At 31.5% G+C, this 23,054-nt stretch overlaps 1 protein-coding gene across 1 annotated transcript; it reads left to right on the top strand.

Moving 5' to 3' along the window:
- Positions 1-466: 466 nt before the first annotated feature.
- On the top strand, positions 467-18,607 carry LOC111699529 (carbohydrate sulfotransferase 11). The gene is made up of 6 exons (XM_023470220.1): positions 467-1,021; positions 14,016-14,088; positions 14,401-14,576; positions 15,040-15,300; positions 16,536-16,923; positions 17,591-18,607. Exons 1-6 carry the CDS (start codon positions 944-946, stop codon positions 17,782-17,784), a joined length of 1,170 nt encoding a protein of 389 aa, XP_023325988.1. The 5' UTR covers positions 467-943; the 3' UTR covers positions 17,785-18,607.
- Positions 18,608-23,054: the final 4,447 nt, after the last annotated feature.

The raw sequence follows: 23,054 nt of genomic DNA, 5'->3' as shown, positions 1-23,054 counted from the left end.
TATTATTTTATTAAGTTTCTTCATATTCTTCATTTTTTAAAATTTCTTAAATCAAAATCTACACAAATGCCAAGACCCCAAAAAGGAAACTCGGGAGTTTCGTTCAACGATACTCTTTTAAATTTCGGGCTCAGGAAACCCTATCGCCCGGCCTCCTTCTATTCAATCAATTCTTCTTGGATCAACTAATGTTGTTTAAGACTTCCTGTATATAAATTCATACATACAGGCGTACCCACAATAGATCAAACTTTAATGAAAACCTATAAAACTCTGTAGTCTGGATTTCTAATTTTGTATTTAGCCATAACATAAAAGATTGGACAAAAAATATCAAAATGTGAGTCCCTACAGTCGTCTGCAATCTTCTCTGTAGTCCTTGATTGCTTAAATGTCGTCTTCCTATTTTTTACAGTTTATTGGTTTCCTCTGTATTTTTTTGTGCTCGCAAAATCCATTCAATATTTGGTTAATAGGATGTTGAATAATTTCAATTCGTAAATAACTCCATACAAAGTATGCGTGAATAAACGTAATGCACGCAACCTCACGCGCGTTGTAAAATTGTTCCGTAAGATTCTTCCGGGGATTCTAACTTCAGTTCTCAGCAGACGCGCTTACCGTAAACACAGGCCTATTGCGAGCAGGCCAAATAATATGCCCGTACATTTTTACAAAACCACTATTCTTGAGTTGGCAGTTGTTCAGCTCAGATTTGAGAATTATGTGATTTAAACGTGAGTTGTGATAAAGATTCATAAAAGTATAGAATGTAATTAATAACCATTTGATCAAGATCATAAACAAGAATGAAAGATAAGGAATGAAAGATCTGGATCAAGAATGAAAGATCAAGATCAAAAATGAAATATCAAGATCAAGAATGAAAGATCAAGATCTAGAATAAAAGATCAAGATCAAGAATGAAAAATCAAGATCCAGAATGAGGATTAGAAGAGTTGGTCTCTGCATCTTCTCCTTCATCCTTCTCATCTTCATCCTGACCTTGGGAACCTTAAAGGTGAGTTAAAGCCTAGGTTTCAACAACACAGGGTGTCCCAATATACATTAAGAGACGGCTGAAGCTTCAACTGTTTGTCCAAAAATTCTAAATTCACATACAACTTGGGTTTCAATCATTTATCTTACAGGGTGTCTCACTTAATTTATATTCTTGGTTTTCCAATACACATTTATATTGAGGGATCATAGAGTGTGTCCCAATACACTTGTAAAATAAGAGATCTTACAGTGTGTCCCAATAAACATGTAAAATAAGAGATCTTACAGTGTGTCCCAATAAACATGTAAAATAAGAGATCTAACAAGGTCTCCCAATAAACATGTAAAATAAAAGATCTTACAGTGTGTCCCAATAAACATGTAAAATAAAAGATCTTACAGGGTGTCCCAATAAACATGTAAATTAAGAGATCTTACAATTATTCTAGCGTCCCAGATTGAGTGGTCCTAAAAACACGACAATTGAGGAAGGACTCAGGTTTCAAAAATGTATTCTACATTGGGTGTCTCACTAAACATGATAATTTAGAGAACGTCTTAATTTTTAAATCAATAATACTCGTAAAACACCCTTGTTCTGGTATTTTTAAGAAGTTCTTTGCCTGTTTTATTTTTTATTTTAATCATAAATTCTACTTGATTAAATCAAACAAAAATTTAAACAAATGAAAATAATTTATGATATATTCCACAAGAGGATTGAAGATTGAAGTTTTGCCATATTTATCTATCTATTGTATATATATTTATCTATCTATTGTATCTATATTTATCTATCTATTGTATATATATTTATCTATCTATTGTATCTTTATCAACCTGTTCCTAAAATCTGTTCTGCCAATATTTATTTATTGGATTCCAATAGTTTTGGTATTCGGAGAGAATGGAATGAACCCACAGCTGAATATTTGATCTCCGATTCAAGTTAGATCAAGTCCCTTTTACATATAATACTTGGTAAGTTATACAGTGAAACCCTTAATAACGAATACATTGGAAGAATTTATCAAATGTCGTCTTGACAATATTTCAACGAGTTTTATACTATATTTCGTAAATTTCAGTATTTGAGAAAATAAATAAATATCCATGACTATGCGGGAACAGTTTTAAAGAGTTCCATATAATTATTTAATTAAAAACCTAAATATCTGCAATATTCCATTATCAGAAAGTGAAGAATACGACAATTGATGAATTCTTTCGATGTATTCGTTATTAAGGGTTTCACTGTATGATCTCTGGTAGTGAGATACATGATCCATAGTTAGATATTTTATCTCTGGTAGATAGATATCTTATCTCTGGTAGTGAGATACATGATCCCTAGTTAGATATTTATCTCTGGTAGATAGATATCTTATCTCTGGTAGTTAGATATCTAATTTCTCTAGTTAGATATATCATTTCTGTTAGTTTAATTGTACCCAAATTTGAATAGTATCTCTGATAGTAGAATAAAGTGATCTCGTAGTTTAATATTTTATAAAAATCACAGTTTTTAAGATTAGATTTCAAGATATCAAGATATTAATCAGAATCCGAAGATACTAAAGTATATTTAAACAAATATATGATGTTTCTAAAAAGAGTAGTTTTTGGAAATTAAGATTTGATTTTATCATGTTCGGAGCTAGTTGTATTTATTTTTGACGTTTTCGAAATCCTTTGATATTCACCCAGAACGAACAACTAAGAAATAAATCTACATGGTGTTTGGTTTGGTTTTAACTTTAGACTGAAAGTTTTAACATTTAAAGAGTCCATCGGTTGAAAACTGGGGCTGCATCCAACCAATTCTCGGCAAAAAAATGTATTGCAGCATAAAATCGGTTACAAGTGAGCTCTGACAAAATAACTACTTTTTATGTTTGTCAGTTTCTTAATATGTTAATCTGTATCTCCGAGAAACCATTAATACCTAGGCAGTAAATATAGTTAGATGGTTTTTAAATTGTGCACTGTAACCGCAGCTAATAAGTTTACAATATGTTTTCTAGATTCTCTTATTTTCTATAATATTCTTTACAAATCCATTAAACAATCGGAGATCGAAATTTATGAATTTGTGAGGTCGGAATTTATAAATACGAAGAAGTAGCTAAATGTATGCATTCTCGGTCAAACTATTACTGTTAACTATCCACATCCTATTTTTCTCGATATTCTGAGATCAGCATATCTTTATCTGTAAGGTTAATTTGCATTACGATTTTTAATGTTCTATTTGTCACAAAGGTTAACAGTTTTGAAGATATGATTTTGAATATTTCATAATTCTCTTGAATTTAATGAAAGTAAAAGTATGATAAAAAATAACTAAGGTTTAACACAAACTCTGATATTAAGATTTTAATTCAAAACGTTTATTGTAAATTTTTCAATTCTTTGTTGTTGTGTTTAAAACTTGATATAAGCCAGAACCATTAGATCTTTGTTTACATTTTAGTTAAACTGTCGAAATTAAATGAAAGTCCTTACAACAAACTCTGATTTTCTAATTCCTACATCTTTGCAATCCAATGTCGTAGACCTTAGATATTTCAAACTATGAATTGTGTTATATCAATTAATCTAAGTTTGAAATATCAAAATTTTACACCAGATCAGGTTGCAAATAAATAGGGATTCAAAAATTTGAGGTTGTTGCAAAGACTCAATTCCTTTAACGTAAATCTACATTTCAAGAGGTGCATGACAGATTTACTACGGTTTCCCATAACCCTTATAATCTGATCAATAATGTGGAAGATAACGTTGTTTTTCTAGCTGTAAAATGCTTAAGTCTGCTAATTTCTCTAGTGTTTCTGAAGCAAGAAATGCGAAATTCGCTTGTTCAGATAAACCACAAGTAAAAATAGACAGTTTTGATTAACGAAAACATGGATATTTCAAACTTGATATAGACAAAGCTTTATTATAGGATAGTGCTGTGAATCGAACCTATCGCTTGAAAGTGTGTTTACAAATAATTTTCTCAGAAAAGTTCTAGAAATAAAAAAATAGAAACTTTAAAGTTAGAGAAACTTAAGAGATCAGGGGTTGGATAGGTTGAGGGGGGAGGGAGGGGTTTAGACACTAAGGTATGGTTTAAAGGTTTAAAATGTAGATGTATCATGCAATGTTTATAGACAGAGAAGAGACTCACTTTACTTCCTTTTCTCATATGACTTATCACGTAACTAAAGTTAAAAATCTGAATTCATGAAAACTTTCATTTTTTGGTGGATTTTAAAAGTGAACAGAGAAATGAACTTTTGTAACTTTTCCTTTTTCTCTAATAAATATTTTTGCCTTGAGCTGATTTGAAAGAAGAATTGATATAAATGATATCCGTGGGAGAAAATTCATAATCCTTTTCATCCACGAAATCCCCCCCCCTTTCCCCTGCTTCTTTTCACTTGCATTCGCCCTTTTCCCTTTACTTCCCCCCACACTCTTCCTTTCTTTCCCTTTCATCGATTTACTTCTTTTCTTTCTCCATTTTTTTTATTTTTTTACTTTCTATTTTTACATTCTCTCGATATTTATCAATTCTCTCTGTTCAAACCCTTCTTCTTTCTCTTTTTCTTTAATATTTGTTCACCTTCATAAGGCATTTTGGTTCTTTTTATTACTCATTTCTATGCAAAATAATTTATTATTTCTTTTGGTATATACTATCACATTGTAGAAGCACTTTCTTTCTTCCTTTTTTTGATTTATTATTATATAATAGAAATATTTAAGCCCAACAAAGCATGACTTGAAACGGGAATCTAAACGTAAAATTGGTTAAGATGGGTTGGAAATTTAAGCCTTTCTTTTAAATAAACCAGGATATTTTGATTCATGGGGGGGTCATGGGGGGCACAATAGGGGGCACGAAGCCCCCCCCCCCCTTTTTTTAAACACGTATTTCTATAAACATTATATCCTGGAAATAAGAAATGCCTAATTAGGAATCAAATTATTCTGCTCATTCATGTGAAACTTATTTTAAACAATTAAAATAAAATTTTGAATAATCAGTCGTCCTTTAAATCCGCTTCCGCTTTCTTCATCATGTACAATTTCTCTGAACAATCAAATTTATTCGTAGATTTTTTTTGTTTCTAATGATGAAATTTCTAAAATTGAGAATTTTTTGTCTTCTGCTCTATATATATAGTATTCTTCATGTTGTGAAGTCTATAGTTGATATTTTGTATCTTCAATGTTTTGACATTTATAGATCTAAATATCTAAAGTTAAAATAAATTGGAAAATGAAATACAACCAAGAAAATTAAATATCGAAGTACAGTTTAACAAATATTATAAAAAAACTAGAATTTTGAGAATATATTTAGATAAATTACGTCATTGAATAAAAGATGGTCAAGCTGTCAGTGTATATCTTTTTATGTATTTCGCTTGTCTGTCTGTTTATATCCAATAAACGTCAAAACGGCTTGTCGTACTCAAATTTGTTCTCAATTCAACGAACGACCACAGGGAAGGTTTATGGAGAAAAAAATATTATTAAAAATCCACCAATTTCAACAAAGTTAAAACGAGTACAATACATATTTCGACTTGAAAAAGTAACAGTTAAAACTCAAGGGGTTCCTGAGATACATACACACAAACAAACAAAGAGAGATTACTACTTTATATACATATATGGATTATTATAGTTTATTAACCTTAAGATGTTTTCTAATTTTACCATCGTAAAACCAAGTCAACTAAACTCAGTCACGATATAAGCATAAACATTTAACAATAATTGAGAAGAAAGTTGAACCTTAAGGTTAAACCGTTTTTAAGTATATATATAGCGCTCATTTTTAACGCTTGATATCGATAACTACTGTGATAACTTTTGAATTTGATCCCTTAGTTTTCTGATCACCATAAGACAACGACGTGCACGGGATATCCAGGAGAAATTTATTTTTATGATATTACTACATTCGTTGTCGTATGTATCAATGCAATGAAGACGACTTTCCATTTCAATTTTGATTTCTGACAAACTTATAAACAGCATGGATTCACATAATCATGGAAAATAATAATACTATCAAGTAACAGATTTTCTTGGTTTACTTGTAAAGGAATTGAGTCTTTGCCACAAACTATGATTTTCTAATTCTTATATCTTTGCGATCCTATGTCGTAAACCTAAGATATTTCAAACTATAAATTCTGATATATCAAGTAGTAATCTATGTTTGAAATATCACAGGTTTACAACATCAGGTTGCAAAGATATAGGGATCAGGAAATTTAAGTTTGTAACAAAGACTCATTTTCTTTGTAATTCGAATTGAGCTTGTTAACAATTAAAACATGAATGCAAAAGTCGTCTTTATTGTATTGAGATAAACACCGACCAATGTAGAAAAATGCGGAAAACTGCATGCATTCACAATACACATACAACATACATCAATTGTCGGCTTTCTTTAAAAGCAAAACTTAAAAATGACTGAATCAAAGTTAAAGTTTGTTGTAGACCTTTTTTGACCCACGGTATATATGTTTGGGATGGATTAATATATATATGTTTATGCATCCAGTTTTTACTCACTTGTCGTATCTATTTTTTGTAATGATGTAAATTCTAAAAAAAAAACATGTTAAAATATTATTTATCAATTGATCAGAACTGAAAATGTAATCTTCATTTCTCAACAGAGTATTGTGAAATCATTTTATAATCTAGATTTAATATTTTAATAAGAAATTTCAATTATAAAATGATTTATATCATGGAGCTTGAATCAATCATAAAATTTATTTAAATTTGTAATTTCTTGCTTGGTCATGCGTTTACTCAACAGAAAACTAGAAATCGAAACTTTTAAATTTTCAAATGGATTCAAATTAGTTTAACTTATTTTATTTTAATGAATCAGTTTAACTTACTTAAACCGATTTAAATTGCATCTCTGATGACTGATAACTCTCCTCAAATCCTATCATTTTAATCCTTATATCTTTGCAACCTTTTATTTCAAAAATTATTATTAAAGTTAACATCATAAGGCAGCAAATATGGAATAGAAAACTAGGGTTTGAGACAGGTTATCATTTCCTTTAAAAGTTGCCGGATTTAAACACACATTGCTCCACACAGTTGATCACGTTAATTATTCAAATCATAATATAGAATTATTATATAATACTAAATAGATTGCTTATCAGAGCATAGGCTGGGGGGGGGGGGGTCTACATGCACAATAAGAGTGTAAATAAGGAGAAAGGAAGGACTGGGAAAATAATAGCTGAATAAAACTGATTTAAAACTCGGTGTTAAAGATGCTCCAAACCATCTTCAGTTCTTGAGATTTGTTTCTGTCATGAAGATTAAAAACAAAATTTCAAAGATTCAAAACTGGTTTTGTAAATACACACTGGCTGTACATGCCCGGTCCTCCTGTCCTGTCCGGAATAATTCTGACCTTGGTTTACAATCTTTATTGTTTTGATAAACTATATAGTTCCTAGGCTGTCCTAATACCTCACAGAAACGTGTAAACAATCTCTATCCCCCTAACCTCAGTTTAATACTCCTTGGCAGGCTTAAAAGGACTGTCGTTGAAATTTCAAGTGACCCTTCATTGATACTCTATTCACAAGAGTACCCTTTCAAACTTATATTTGATCAATAGCAGTTTTTCTAGATCGACAAGTGCTTAATTCTGACAGAATAGAAAGTCCTTTAAAATCAAGTCTACCCTTTGTTCATGTAATTAACTCTTGAACACATTTTGTTATTAAAGATCAAATAAGGATTTTTCCTGTTTCAATATAGAACCATATCTCAATGCGAAGTTAAACGCTTCATCAAGGTCTGTTTTGTTTTTAAAACATCTGGTACAGCCAGCATCTATTTTACGGGTTTAAGGATAATTGGAGCCCAGAATTTGTCCGACTGATATCAGAAGTTAAGTTCAGTTCTATATATTATATTGGTCTAACTTAAGAAACAAAAATTCCATTTATTTAAAATATATGTATACACTGCAACTGCTTATATAAAAAGAGGGTTTTGATCCATCTGAAGTTAAGTACTGCTTTAGATCTATATATAAATTTAGGTTGTCTTGGTGTCTGTCTGTTTGTTAGTATCTAATAAACGTCAAAACGGCTGAACTAATCGGGCCCAAATTTTTTGTGGGACATCACGTGACCACAGGAAAGGTTTATGAATGATAAAAATTAAAAAAATGTGTTTTACAGGTTTTTAATTTTGCAAAAAAATTTAAATTCTTGAAATTCTTGAAATTTTATTAAAATCCTTACGATATTTTATCTTTTATAGTATGGAATTTTATCTGTACTGAAGTCCAGAGTTCGGGGTTTGCTTTACTTGAAATTTAAAGAACATCATTTGCTCCACTTTAGTCTAAAAGTACAGTATTTGCTCTACTCTAGTCTATTTTACGGTATTAGCTATAATGTAGGATATATGTACGGTATTTTCTCTACTATTCTATATATAGATAGTACAGTATTTACTTTACTAAAGTCTATTTGTTCAGTTCAGGTTCTGCAATCATAACTGCTAGCTCAATGTTTAGTCCTAAAGAATGTTAAAGAAATTTCAGCAGATGTGACCATCAGGATTGAGGCTCATTTCATTCAACCAGTTCATCCCACATCTCATTCTTCAACTAGAAACCATTTATCATCAAAGGACAGCATGAGCTCGAATGAATCCTTGGATTGTGTCCTATAACTGGGTTAGATAATTTCAAGAAAGTGAGATGAAATTTTAGAAAAGATCAGTCTAATCATAACAAAGACAAATGTTGTTTTATTTAGAAATTAATTTTTAAAAAACCACAATATTATGTAGATACATAAATGTAAATAAAGAAAGTTTTTACTATTCCATTAAATCATAAGTACATAGATTAAACCCAGGGGTTAAGGGTGGATCAATAGAAACGTTGTCTTTTGTCGTAAAATTTAAACTGTGTAAATCTTTGATTATTTGAGGATCAATGTTGGAATCTCCTTACACCGTAGAGATAATGTGCCACTACTGTACAGTTAATCTGCCTTCACCGTACAGTTAAAGTGCCCTTACTGTACATTTAATCTGCCTTCACCGTACAGTTAAAGTGCTCTTACTGTACAGTTAATTTCCCTTCACCGTACAATTAAAGTGCCCTTACTGTACATTTAATCTGCCTTCCCCGTACAGTTAAAGTGCCCTTACTGTACAGTTAATCTGCCTTCACCGTACAGTTAAAGTGCTCTTACTGTACATTTAATCTGCCTTCACCGTACAGTTAAAGTCTCCTTACTGTACAGTTAATTTTCCTTCACCGTACAGTTAAAGTGCCCTTACTGTACTTTTAATCTGCCTTCACCGTAAAGTTAATGTGCCCTAACTGTACATTTAATCTGCCTTTCAGTACAATTAAAGTGCTCTTTCTGTACATTTAATCTGCCTTCACCGTACAGTTAATCTGACCTTACTGTACAGTTAATCTGCCCTTACTGTACTGTTAATCTCCCTTAACCGTACAGTTAATGTGCCCTTATTGTACAGTTAATCTGCCTTCACCGAACAGTTAATGTACCCTTACTGTACAGTTAATCTGCCTTCACCGTACAGTTAAAGTTCCCTTACTGTACAGTTTATCTGCCTTCACCGTACAGATAAAGTTCCCTTACTGTACAGCTAACATGTCTTCACTGTACGGTTTATATGCCTGCACTGTACGGTGTACGGTTCATTTGTCTACACTGTATAGTGTATGGTTCATATGTCTACAACTGTATGGTTTATTTGTCTACGCTGTACAGTTAATGTGTCTTCACTATATGTTTAACAAACCAGCACTGTACGGTTGAAAAGCCTCCTTTGTACGGTTATTTAAACTGCAACTACCCTGTACGGTATTTTATATAAAAAAAAACTAATTTTTGAGAGTTTCTCACCATATTTTCCCAGCAGTAACCTAGCACGTTAGTAAAATGGCGGTAAATTTGACCAAGAAATGACAAATAATTATCACAGTATGAGATGCTGTGTTATACGCTCAGGGAAACTGAGATCCAAACTTTTATTGAATACTTGATCTCAATATTCAATATTAAATTAGAGGATCAATACTACTTGATTCCTCAATTAAAGTTATCCTTGCAGGGTATCACTATCACTGGATAGCGAAAAAATGAATTAAATTAATCCGTTGATTGCATAATGTTGAGATTCATATTTATTATTTTTATATTATTCATAATCGATAGTTTTATAAATCGTTGATGTATGTACTTTAAATCAAATCATTTATTTGGCCATAATTTTCGTAGCTCGCATAGGGTTATTTTATAATATTTTATATTTTTTTAGAAAACGTTTTAACAGATTTCGAAAAATGTGAGTGGTTCGCGGCATTCGTAGATAGTTGCGCAAGCGACAAGAGAAATAATCAAATTCAAAACAAATTAATTAAAAAATATTATAAAATATAAACTATATACAAATGAGGCGAAAAATAATCGATGACTATAGGTTGTAATATCTGAATGATTTCTTAGAAATTAAATTGATTTTTTACGGTCAAAGTCATATGTTGCAATTTTCTGAATTTGTATGGGCGCTAAGTTATTCGGTATGAGACGTCTTTAACAATTTTCTCCATATAGAGCAACAGATAGAAGTAAGATTATTAGCTATCAAAAGCACTTTTTTATCGCATTAAGCCTATACCCCCTTTCATTTTTCGCTAACACTCCCTTTAACCCTGTATTCTATGCGGGAGAAAATGATCTTATAAAGCATCTATTGTGTTTGTAAAAAAGTTTGAATCATGTAGATAAAGGTATACTCTATACAACTCTATAAAGATAAAGGAATTGAGTCTTTGCCACAAACTATAATTATCTAATCCCAGCATCTTTGCAATCTAATTTGTAGACCTTCGATTTTTCAAACTATGAATTCTGTTATTACTAAATAAACTAAGTTTAAAATATCAAAGGTTTACTAAGTCAGGTTACTAAGATATAGGAATTAGAAAATTTGAACTTGTGGCAAAGACTCAATTCCTTTTAAGGGACTTTCGAGTTCTTTAAATGACATTTTGTGTACAGTTCCTTTCATAACATTTTGTGTACAGTTCCTTTCATTAAAATCTGTCTAATTACTAGTTCCTATTTATGCCTAGATGAATACCATTTGCATTTCTTCTTGTTCTGCGGTTTATTCAGGCATTAAAGGGACGGGTAGCGTAACTGAAGAATGTCAAATAATCACAAGAAAATTCGTTGTTCACGTTAAACTAAACTAAATAACACGTAAGTCCTACACCTCTAATTGAAGAGATATTGACAAGAACAAAAGGTCTAATGTAAAACCAAATTAATATTATTTTCTCATGCTTGTTTGTAAAATCAAAACTAGAGGAGCTATGAGCTCACAAAGTCAAATTATACTTTCTTCCTCGGTCTAGTTTACACTTTACAGTGGATTAATTATACTTTAGGAAAAGGAATTTTGTTATAAATTTAAGGTTCACACAGAATAACGTCAACTATCCCTTTAAAACAGGAAAATTTCGCAGATTTTTTACAAGAAACCATCTTGTTAAAACTTTACAGCTAAACTAACACCGTAATAACTGTAGTTCTATAGATTTTGAAATCATGGTGGATCCGGAGAAGAAGATTCCGCCCTTTCTATTCATTGAGTTCCTCTCCCTTATATATATTTTAACAGGGATAGCAACAGAATACTTCTGCGACGAACTGAGAGTCCAAATTTCTCAAGGTTAATTTTGCTTCTCTGCCCCCGTAAAATCAATCATGTTAAACTGAAATTTTCAAAATTTTCTTGAAAAGCTCTTGAGTTTTGAAATTCTAATTTGAAATCAAATAAACTTGATTGTAATTACTTGAACGTAACAATCAAGGTCAAAAGGAAATCACCAAGTCGTAATTTCACATAAATTTGAGTGTCTGTATTAGAATCTAAGGGGGTCCTATATACAGTCGTCTCTGAACCCTGTCTAGGTGTCTTAATTGTTGAAATCTATGAAATTCAATGTATGGAACGTTAAAAAATGTCATCATGAGTGGTCAAGTGTATACTGTATAATTTATTAGATGATTTACAGAAATACTAGATTTCTCCGTCATATGATATCTTTCAATAATTTCAATTATCGGAAATTCTGGAACCTCTAACCTATAAAATGTATCTACTGCAGTGAAAACCAGAAAACTGTCGAATAGAAAGACGACATTATAGTAATACTTAGTGTATTTGAAGTTTTTACAAGGAAATAGGTTTACCATGGTAACCTATTAAATCAGTTATTAAGTTAAATGGGTCTATTTACATTTTCTATGTTTCATGTTCATTGGACCATTTAAAGTAGTAACTTGAGTCTGAAAGTCGTCTTTCTATTCTAGAGTTTTCTTGTTCTCACTGTATCTATCAGTATTACACCTTCCCCATGTTGTTCTATTTAATTAATTGTTATGAATCAAGTTTTTGTATATTTTAAATTTTCTAAATAGATTTCTGCATTGAAAAACATTAATAAAAGTAAAAATGTATAAATATGCAAACAAATATTAATAAGTTTAGGCAATCTCTCTTTTTAAACTTTTGATAAAAATATTAAAGTAACTAAAAATTTAAAGATACAATTACATTATTAAAGGGAACATTATTAGAATTTTATGTGAACATCTCCATTAAAAAAAAAAAAAAAATAGGTGAATTTCGTATTCATAATTAACGTTAAGCTTTAAACCTTGATGTTGAAGTGTTTAATTCTGAAAATTTGCTCCTTTTTTTCCGTTGAAAACTTCCACAAGAACCTTTGATCATATCAGAGTAACAACATTTAAACATGGATAAACATGGTTCATTCTTGTTTAGCTATTTAGGGTACATGTTGTGAATCGGAAAGGAATGCCAAAACAGAGAATCACTAAAAAATAATTCTACAGTTCCATCATGTATATATTATATATATATATATATATATATATATATATATGTATTTATTATGCATCTAAATTGTATATATAGATGTATTTATCAATGAATGTTTGAGAAAGTCTGAACCCTCCCCCCCACACCACCCTGAGAAAAAAAAATTAAAGAACCGGAAGAAGTGATTAGATCCTATATCCGTCTTGATTATATACTAGCTTACTCACATTAAATGCCTAAGGGTGCTAATGTTAAAGTCGATTTATAAAATGTGTTGAAATTTTTAGAAAACAGTAATTACATTTTAGATATTTTGATCATAATAATAATAATAATACGCATATTATTACTTAACAAATTACACACAAAAACTACAATTACAAGCAAATAGTTTTATTAGAAACTGTTTAATTAATTAAGTTAAATTAGTTTCTCTACAACAAGGTTGTATAATTAGGTCAGTTACTCTCGATGCGCTCCAATTTATCTTAGGAGACGACATTTTCCGTACATTGATGCGCATCGAGAGAAGGTAACCTTATTATGCAACCATGGTTTATATAATGTCCAATAGATGTGTCTCATGCTCATTGGACTAAAAAAAGTAAAAGATTGTGTCTAAAAGTCGTCTTTCTATATCAGAGTTTTCTAATTATCACTGAAGTTAGACCATTTTTGCACCTATAAAAGGAGCTGCATGCGTAGTTTCAGTTGACCCTAGATGTAAAGATGATAATGCCTGATTTACAACGATACCCTTAAAAGCTTGATCTGATCAATTGAATTAGTTATGTATGCAGTTAATAATTTAAAAAACTGCATGGTTTTTGTACCAAAATTGTCTTGCACATTTATACTGAAGGAAAACATATATAATTTCAGAGTTAAACACTTTAAACCTAAAACAACGAGGTTATCTTCCACATTATTGATCAGATAAAGGTTTCAAGTGTACCATTGTCATCATTTCATGGAGGGTAACTTTAGTCTCTCACCTCTATATATATATATATATATATATATATATATATATATATATATATATACCTGTTTAGAGTGGAGGAGAGGATACAAGATGGAGGTCAAGAAGGCTGGCCAAGGGAGATCCGTCAGGAGAGAGGATTCCAGGTACAAAACAGCTGATTCACAGAACCAAGAAGTTTGGAAAGGGAGATAGAAATGACGCGGCCCGCCCTACGTGTTTCTTTCTTTTTCAAATAATTTAATAAACCATTTAAAGACTATTCAAAGGAAACAACTACATTTAATCTGGAAATCGTCTTATTTTCAGAATTTCAGGTCGTCTTTGCAGTCCTATCATTTGATGGAAACCCATGTACAAGACTAGTAAAATGTCCACTGTATACCACGATCTGTTTCAGTCGCATTTTTCTAAACATATTTCAAAGCATGTTTTTAATTTACAATTTAATGTTCCAGATCAAAGTTCAGCTTATCTGACCACGTTATCAACTGGAGGAATAGTGGAAAACTCTACCAGTCGATCCAAGGACCTGGAGAAAGATTTAGCTGAAGAATCCAGCAGTGTAAAGATATCTGTAACCCTTCCAACCAAATATGGTGTCTCTGGCAGTAAAATTAAAGCACAAAGATTGGTAAGTATTATTCAATATTTTCCCAATATATTTCAACTTGGAATAGCCAGTTTTTTTATTTGGATTCTATCTTTGGTATTTAATTTATCAACCTTTAAACTTACGGAGTTATCTTTTTTTTTACTTTTTTTTAAACACATCGACCGACAAAATAATAATAAATTATAATATTTTTAATTGGTCAAATTGTTATCGAAAGTCACAGTTAGCTTGCCGGAATAAAGGACCAATGTATCAGAGTGATCATCATTCTTTAGAAAATTTACATGGATCAAAAATATTTAAAAATACTTTGAGACCCTAGAATAGGTAAAACATGTGGTGGTATAAAAAAACTGTGTTCTCCTTATAATGTGAAGAAATATATCATTTTAAAAAACAAAAAATAAAATCAAATCAACTAAGAACGAATTCGAACATCATTTTACTTTAATTTCATTGCACTGCATTATTTTTTTTTCAGGATATATATCGTGAGAGGAAAGAGCAGATAAGTAAAACCTGCCAAAGGTTTGGACTCGGACGGTTTGCTCAGGAACCAAGTTCTCCAGGCTCAGAGTTGGTAGACGGTATTAACTTATACCAGGAGATGGAGGGAACCTTAAACCGACCTCTTGAGAACTCCCTGATTTGGGAGAAAAACTGGCATTTATTATACTGTTGGATCCACAAGGTGGCTTCCAGTTCATGGAGTCAAATCTTTTTTAACATTGTAGGAAAACAGGTGAATATTGGTTTACATTGTGAACACCTTGGATAGTTTTAAACATATCTCAACCCTACTATCTCTCTCTCTAACTTGAATCGCAATCCTACTCTCTCTCTATCTATAATCCCAACTCTACTCTATGTCTAACTAGAATCCCAACCCTACTCTCTCTCTAGCTAGAATCCCTATCCTAATCTCTATCTAACTAGATTCCCAATCCTACTCGCTCTGACTAGAATCCAAACCTTACTCTCTCTCTCTAACTAGAAAACCAACCATACTCTCTCCTTACTTGAATCCCAATCCTACTCTCTCTCTAACTAGAATCCCAACCATACTCTCTCTCTCTAACTTGAATCCCAACCCTACTCTTTCTCTAACTAGAATCCCATCCATACTCTTTCTCTAACTAGAATCCCAACCCTACTCTCTCTCTAACTAGAATCCCAACCCTACTCTCTCCTTCACTAGAATCCCAATCCTACTCTCTCCTTCACTAGAATCCCAATCCTACTCTCTCTCTAACTAGAATCCCAACCCTACTCTTTCTCTAACTAGAATCCCAACCCTACTCTCTCCTTCACTAGAATCCCAATCCTACTCTCTCTCTAACTAGAATCCCAACCATACTCTAATCCCAACCATACTCTCTCTCTCTAACTAGAATCCCAACCCTACTCTCTCTCTAACTAGAATCACATAATTTTCTTCACAATATATTTCACCAAAAACTTGGCATCATCAGAAAAGCAAAAAACTAAAATAATTTCAGACAATTTTTTAATAAACAAAGAAAAAAATTAAAATTTTTATAACTTTATACAATAAGGAAATTGTCAAATGAATAATGTCAAAACAAATAAAACTTGAACACCAAAAAGCAAGGAAATAGGAAGACGGCTTTTAGACTCAAGTTACGACTTTAAATCGTCAAATGAACATATATAGACACCGCCATTGCACAGTGTAAACGGGTTTCATTTCACAAAATAACCGATTTAATAATTTTAGTAAAACTATTTGCTTTGCAACACCATCAAATACACTTTGGTATTGTTTCAATGTCGTCTTCCTATTCCACAGTTTTCTGGTTCTCACTGTATCTTGACTGCTTGATCATTAAGAAGAGTATGATTAGGATAATGATGATTATTTTGTTGATGATTGTCTGTTCTGATGAATGGATATATGAGATGATGAAAATATTTATTATAGATAAAAATAAAGAAGAATAATATCTGATTGTTTAGCTCCCTATGACCCGGTTACACGAGGCTGCGCAATACTTCCAACCAAATGCCGTGGACATTTCTCTCGCCAAGACGACATCACTCGTGTTTACTTTTGTGCGGCATCCTTTTGAACGTTTGGTTTCCGCATTTCGTGATAAATTTGAACTATCCAGAAAGTACGGCTATGTATACAGCCGGTATGCTGGTAAGATTCTAAACCAGCCGGCCGGGATAAACTCCCGGCGGCCGACCTTCAAGGAGTTCGTGAAGTATCTGCTGATAGAGAGACTGGAGGAGTACAACGATCACTGGTTGCCCTACTGGCTCCACTGCCACATGTGTGAGATGGAGTACGATGTGATTGGGAAATTGGAAACCTGGAACGAAGATGTAGAATTTATTACAGGTATGGCATGGGATCAATGGAGTTAATGTGATTAATAAAATTTATGGGATTAATGGGAATAATGGGATTAATGGAATTAATAACCATTGGATCCCCGGGACATTAAGCAAAAGTTTTTCAAAAAACAGAAACTTAAAAAAAATATTATTTTTGTTTCAAAGAAGGGCAAAGCTAAGCGTTTTATAAATCATAAATAATTTTAGAGCTCAATTTTCATATTTTAATAAAGCTTACAGCGTACGTACAGATAAATCAAGTTGCGCTTCGAACCCCTTAAATATTGAATATACTTACAATGTTTGTAACTTTTTTATCTTAAAAATACGTTCGGTTAGGACCTTAAAAAAACTTTTTTTATTTGAAAATCTTCCATTAAAAGACAATTTTTTTGCATATCTTTCTTGTTTTGTTTTAAATCATTATTTTTAACTTTTATTGTATTTAGAAATTAATTGATCTCAACATCTTTATTTATGGAAAAATATTACTATAAAATGTCTTTAAGATTTCAATGTCTGAGGATTTAGATATTTAAAATTTTTTTATTTTATTACAAATAAAATATTATTTAATCGATAAAAAAAAATTTGTTTGTTGTTTAAAATCTTGCACAATTATGCTTTGTTTTTTTTGACAAAGTTAAAAATAATTTTTTTTTGTACATTAGGAGTCAGTGGACTAAGCAGTACAAATATCACAATACCATGGACAAATCGACGGAACAATAGTCAAGATCTGGCTTTAACATATTTCTCATCATTAGACCTGGATACTGTAGGTCGTCTTTACACCATCTATCGGCCTGATTTTGAAATGTTTAATTATAAAGTCCAGCCATATTTTGATCTATTCCGTCCTTAGATTGAGTACGTATAAATTAAAAAAAATGTATTAATAATATTAAAAAAATTGGTTTTAAACTTTTGCGTAATTAAGATCTACGACGACATAAATACGCATAATTTAGAATCAGCCATTTATAGGGTAACCGACGAATAATAAAAAATCTAAAGACTAAACAGTTTACAGATTTTTAATTGAATTTTGGTTTTACTCTTTTTTCATTCCTAGCTTGCCAAACGATATTACATCATTTAGTTAAAAAAACGTAATTGAAATCGCATTTTAAGGTCGTCATTAAAGTTTCCCCTCTTGTGGGTCACCCTGTATAAACATATCCCGGTTAAGCATTCATGTAAAATTGTTTTTTATAATTGTACAGTTCCGTTGTTCGATGCCACCACCGATTACACAGATAAGACAAAACATACAGATTTTAATGCATGCCCTGAACCCTTTTTCCAAGAAGAAACCAAAACATGTTGTATATGAGACGTAATATTGAAATTATGAAAAGCATTTTTGCGACATTATGAAGATTTTTACGATGTTATAATAACTATTTGTTTGCGACATTATCAACATAAAGTTTGCGAAATTTTAATCATTTTTGCTACATTTTGAACTTTTTTAAAGACATTATAAACATTTTTGCGACCCATTCAATTTAGATTTTCGAAACATGAACATTTTTGCGAAATCATAAAAATGTTTGGGACGCTATCAACATTTTGGCGATATTATTATCATTTTTGCGAAATTATTAATATTTTTGCAACATTATAAACATCAATTTTGCGACATTATAAACATTTTTGTAAAATTATAAACATTTTTTCAACATTACAAAAATTTATAATGGTTCGGTATTTGCTAAAAATAAACAAAATGTCCGATTAATTTTCATTTTAATTTTTGTCTTTTCTGTGTAATCCATTTTTTTATTTACATTCTTAACTTATGATTATTCATTCTTATTAAATCAATAATAATTTTCATGTTTTTATAAATTATTATAATTATTTGTAGTTTTCGTATATTTTTGCTCAAGTAAAACATCCAAGATATACGGGGATAACCATAAAACTCTGAAGAAGACGACTTTCAGAATCCTCTGAGTAGGCGACCCAGCAATTTTTTCTTGGTAAAACAGACCCATTTAACTATATTAGTGATTTAATAAATGTAAAACTAATTGCTTTCTAACATCAAATACACCTTAGTATTGCTATGTCGACTTCCTATTCCAATGTTTTCTGTTTATCGCTGTATAATGTCACTATAACAAGAAATTGTCAAAAAAAAGAACAGCTGAAGTAATCTGTAATTTCAGAGTTTTCCAAATGTTATTGGAAGGGAAACGAAGTTTGATGTCGTCTTTAAATTATCATCTTCTAATGATAATCGTCACTAAAACTTTCCATTTAGAATGCATTTAGTTTCTATATTTTTTCTTTGAAAAAAAAATTCTTATCATATTGATAAATTTTTAGAAACTCAATTTTCAAGTTTTAGATATCAATGTACATACATACAATTTTATATGTATATAGTACAAATGAACAAGTTTTAAGTTGAGTAAAATTAAAGAAATATAAATAAACATAATTTGTTGTGCTTCTTTAAATTTTATATCTATAGTTTTAATAAATCTTACATGTTTTCCTGCAGAAGAAATATGCAAGTCACAAAATTGAAAATAATCAGTTTTCCAAATTATAAACATAACGTCTAATTCATATTTTATTCGTTAATTGTAAATCGGGTTTGTCAACTTTGCATAGAGGGTCACTTAACATTACGAGGCAGTACAGTCCCTTTAACTCGTCAAGCCAATAATCAACCTTGTGTTTCAGGCCGATTTAGTCAAGATCTCCCTATTCTATAGTTTATATAAATGATATCTTTAGAATCAATCCCTGCACTTTGCTCTGTGTTAGAGTTACATCTACGATTTATCCAAAAAGGATGAGACTGTGAAGACGACAGGAATGGTTTATTTAGTGATTTTTTTTTGCATAAAGTTTAAAGTTTAAAATTGCAGGGAATCAGGAAGTATAGGAAACGAAGTTAAACCTTAAAGAAATCTAAGGAATTTTATGAAATCACATTAGCATTACTAGAGAACTTTTTTTTAGACTTATAAGAAATTTTTTTTCTAAAACAATACTGTAGATATAGAGAGCAGTACAAATGCACATATTAAACTATTTTGCTCCTGTAATGTCTAGGGTATGTTAGAAAGAATAGAAATTATGATAATGATAATGACAAGCTACAATGTTTTACAAAAACGTTTAATTTCTCAAAAATATAAAAAATGTTCTCCCGGAAAATACGCCTTGTTGCTCTACATAGCTGTTTCTATACGTTGGATTTCTATAAGGTTTGACTTCATAGGAAACAAACAGAATAGATTCCGGAATAGTTCTCTCTGAAGTCTCACTCTTTGTGTATAACACTGTATCAATATCAATTCCACCGGAAAAACGTCCTAAGCTCCCAGATAAAACAAGGAACTGATTACTCGCCTCATAATTTAACCTGATGATAATGATAGTGTACCTTATACCTAACGACATATTTTTGATTTCTCTTCCTAGAACGGGAACCTTGAAGGAAAAGATACTTTAAATATATGATATATCAAACTCTTTACAAAATTACATCCTCCTTAAAATAGCAATTTGTATGAAGTAAAACAAATATGTATGTAGGATTAATTAGGTGATGCCTATAATATCCTTCTGTTGAGCAGATTAGAATTATCCATTTATTCAATTATTCACTTTATCCATCCCGTCATACTTTTTTATTCATTCTCATTTTCATTCATTTTTTCATTTAATTTTATCCTGCACTCTTGTATCTTTATGTCATGGTATCCATGTATTCCTGTGTTCTTGTATCCTTGCAATCCTGTATCCGTTTCCTTGTATATCCTTGTATCCTTGCAATTCTGTATCCCTGCTTCCTTAAGTATCCTTGTATCCTTGTATCCTTGGATCCTTGTATCCTTGTATCCTTGTATCCTTGTATATTTGTATCCTTGTATCCTTGTATTCTTGTATCCTTGTATCCTTGCATCCTTGTATAATTGTATCCTTGTATTCTTGCATGTCTATATTCCTCTTGTATCCAATTTTATCCCTGTATCCTTGTATCCTTATATTTCTATTGCAATATGACCTAGCAATATGTATCCCATGAGACCCTCAGGCCTAGCGTCTAGACTCATATTTTTGCTATGGAAACCAGCTTGGATTTCTTAAAATAATATACAGGGCTACCCACAAAGGATGAGACTGCAAAGAAAACTGTCCGGAATTTTGACTGGCTATTTCCATGTATACATCATTTTCTGAAACTGTAAACTTGTTTCATTTTTCACCAAATTATCAAATAAGTCATTACCAACGAGGTTATAGTGTATATAGTGCTGATGTACGCTAATTCTTTACTAACTGTATAGCCATCAACTATACCGAGAGCGTACTGGATATTTGTTTATCATAAGTAGATTCTGGCCTAACCTATAGTTTATCAATATTAGTAAACAGTTGTAAGTGTACCATATTTTAGGAAGAAGACTCAATTCAAGCTAGGTCCGTCACGGTCGTCTTTACATTCCCCTTCTTTTCTGGGTAACCCAGCATGTAGAATACAAAAGTACATGTAGCCGTATACGAAGGGGATAATAGGGTAACCAGCACTCCCAGCACAAATTATAAGACATTGGAGACAATTATATTCATTATTTTTTCTTTCGTTCATGGTTCCCTGCAGGGTGCAGCTGCAGTAAAGTTGTGTATAATACAAGGGCTGTGATCGATGCAGAAGACTATTTATATTTTTATTTGGTTCTATTATAAGGTAAAATTGTTTTTAACTAAACAAAATGTATGAAACTATCTAATAGAGACCATTTTGCAGAACTTGAGGCCCAACTTCATACTGTGGAATCCATAAAATTGTGGAAAATGAAGACGACTGTCAGACTCATATTATGATTTTAAACATTCCAACAAACATGTGTTTTTAAATAATTTAACTTGTACATTTTTGAAGAAGGACATATTTCTCGATAAAAACCTAATAGTTCAACTATGTACGATCCTTCAGAAGTTAACGTTAAAAAAATCGATAAAGCACTAATCCAATTCCAATTCAACCGTTTTATGAATTCCATAGTATGGAGTTGGGCCTCTTTACAATTCTGTAAAATGGTCTCTATTAGATAGTTTCATACAAATTGTTGTGATAAAAATTTGGTCAAGAACAATATTAGCTAGCAATAGAACTGAGTAAAAATATAAAAGTCAAGATATACTGGATAATTCTGTAAGATATTGCAACTATATATTTAGGTCTAATCCAAGAGATGGATTATTAGACACGTTCCAACCATTATTGTTCGTCTGTATTTTACAATTTTACACTTGTTCATATTAATTTAAATCTAAACAAAATCATGGAAAGTTTGTTTTCTTTACAAAGAAATTTTCCTATTATCCTTTCATCTACACCCCTGCTATCCTGTTATCCTGCTGTCCTTCTATCATGCTATCCTGCTATTCTGATATTCTGATATCCTGCTATCCTGCTATCCTGTTATCCTTCTATCCTGCTATCCTGCTATCATGCTATCCTGTTATCCTGTTATCCTGCTATCCTGCTATTCTGATTTCCTGATATCCTTCTATCATGCTATCCTGCTATTCTGATATCCTGCTATCCTGCTTTCATGCTATCCTGCTATCCTGTTATCCTGCTATCCTGCTATTCTGATTTCCTGATATACTTCTATCATGCTATCCTGCTATTCTGATATCCTTCTATCATGCTATCCTGCTATTCTGATATCCTGCTATCCTTCTATCATGCTATCCTGCTATCAAGCTATTCTGATATTCTGATATCCTGTTATCCTTCCATCATGCTATCCTACTATTCTGATATCCTGCTATCCTGATATTCTGCTATTCTACTTTTCTGACATCCTGCTGTCCTGCTATCATGCTGTCATGCTATCCTGATATCCTGCTTTCCTACTATCATGCTATTCTGACATTCTGACACCCTGCTATCCCGCTATTCTGATATTCTGTTGTCCTGCTATCCTTCTATCATGCTATCCTGATATTCTGCTATTCTACTATTCTGACATCCTGCTCTCCTGCTAACCCGGCATTCTCCTAACCCTTCTATCCTGCTCTACCCTGCTTTACTTCTTTCCTACCATTCTGCTATTCGGTTGTCCTACAATCCTTCTATCCTGCAATCCTTCAATC

Source organism: Eurytemora carolleeae, unplaced genomic scaffold (genome assembly GCF_000591075.1).
Source record: "Eurytemora carolleeae unplaced genomic scaffold, Eaff_2.0 scaffold27, whole genome shotgun sequence".
Classification (NCBI taxonomy): Eukaryota; Metazoa; Arthropoda; class Copepoda; order Calanoida; family Temoridae; genus Eurytemora; species Eurytemora carolleeae.
Note: the sequence above shows the minus strand (reverse complement) of the source record. Positions and strands in the feature narration are given on the sequence as shown.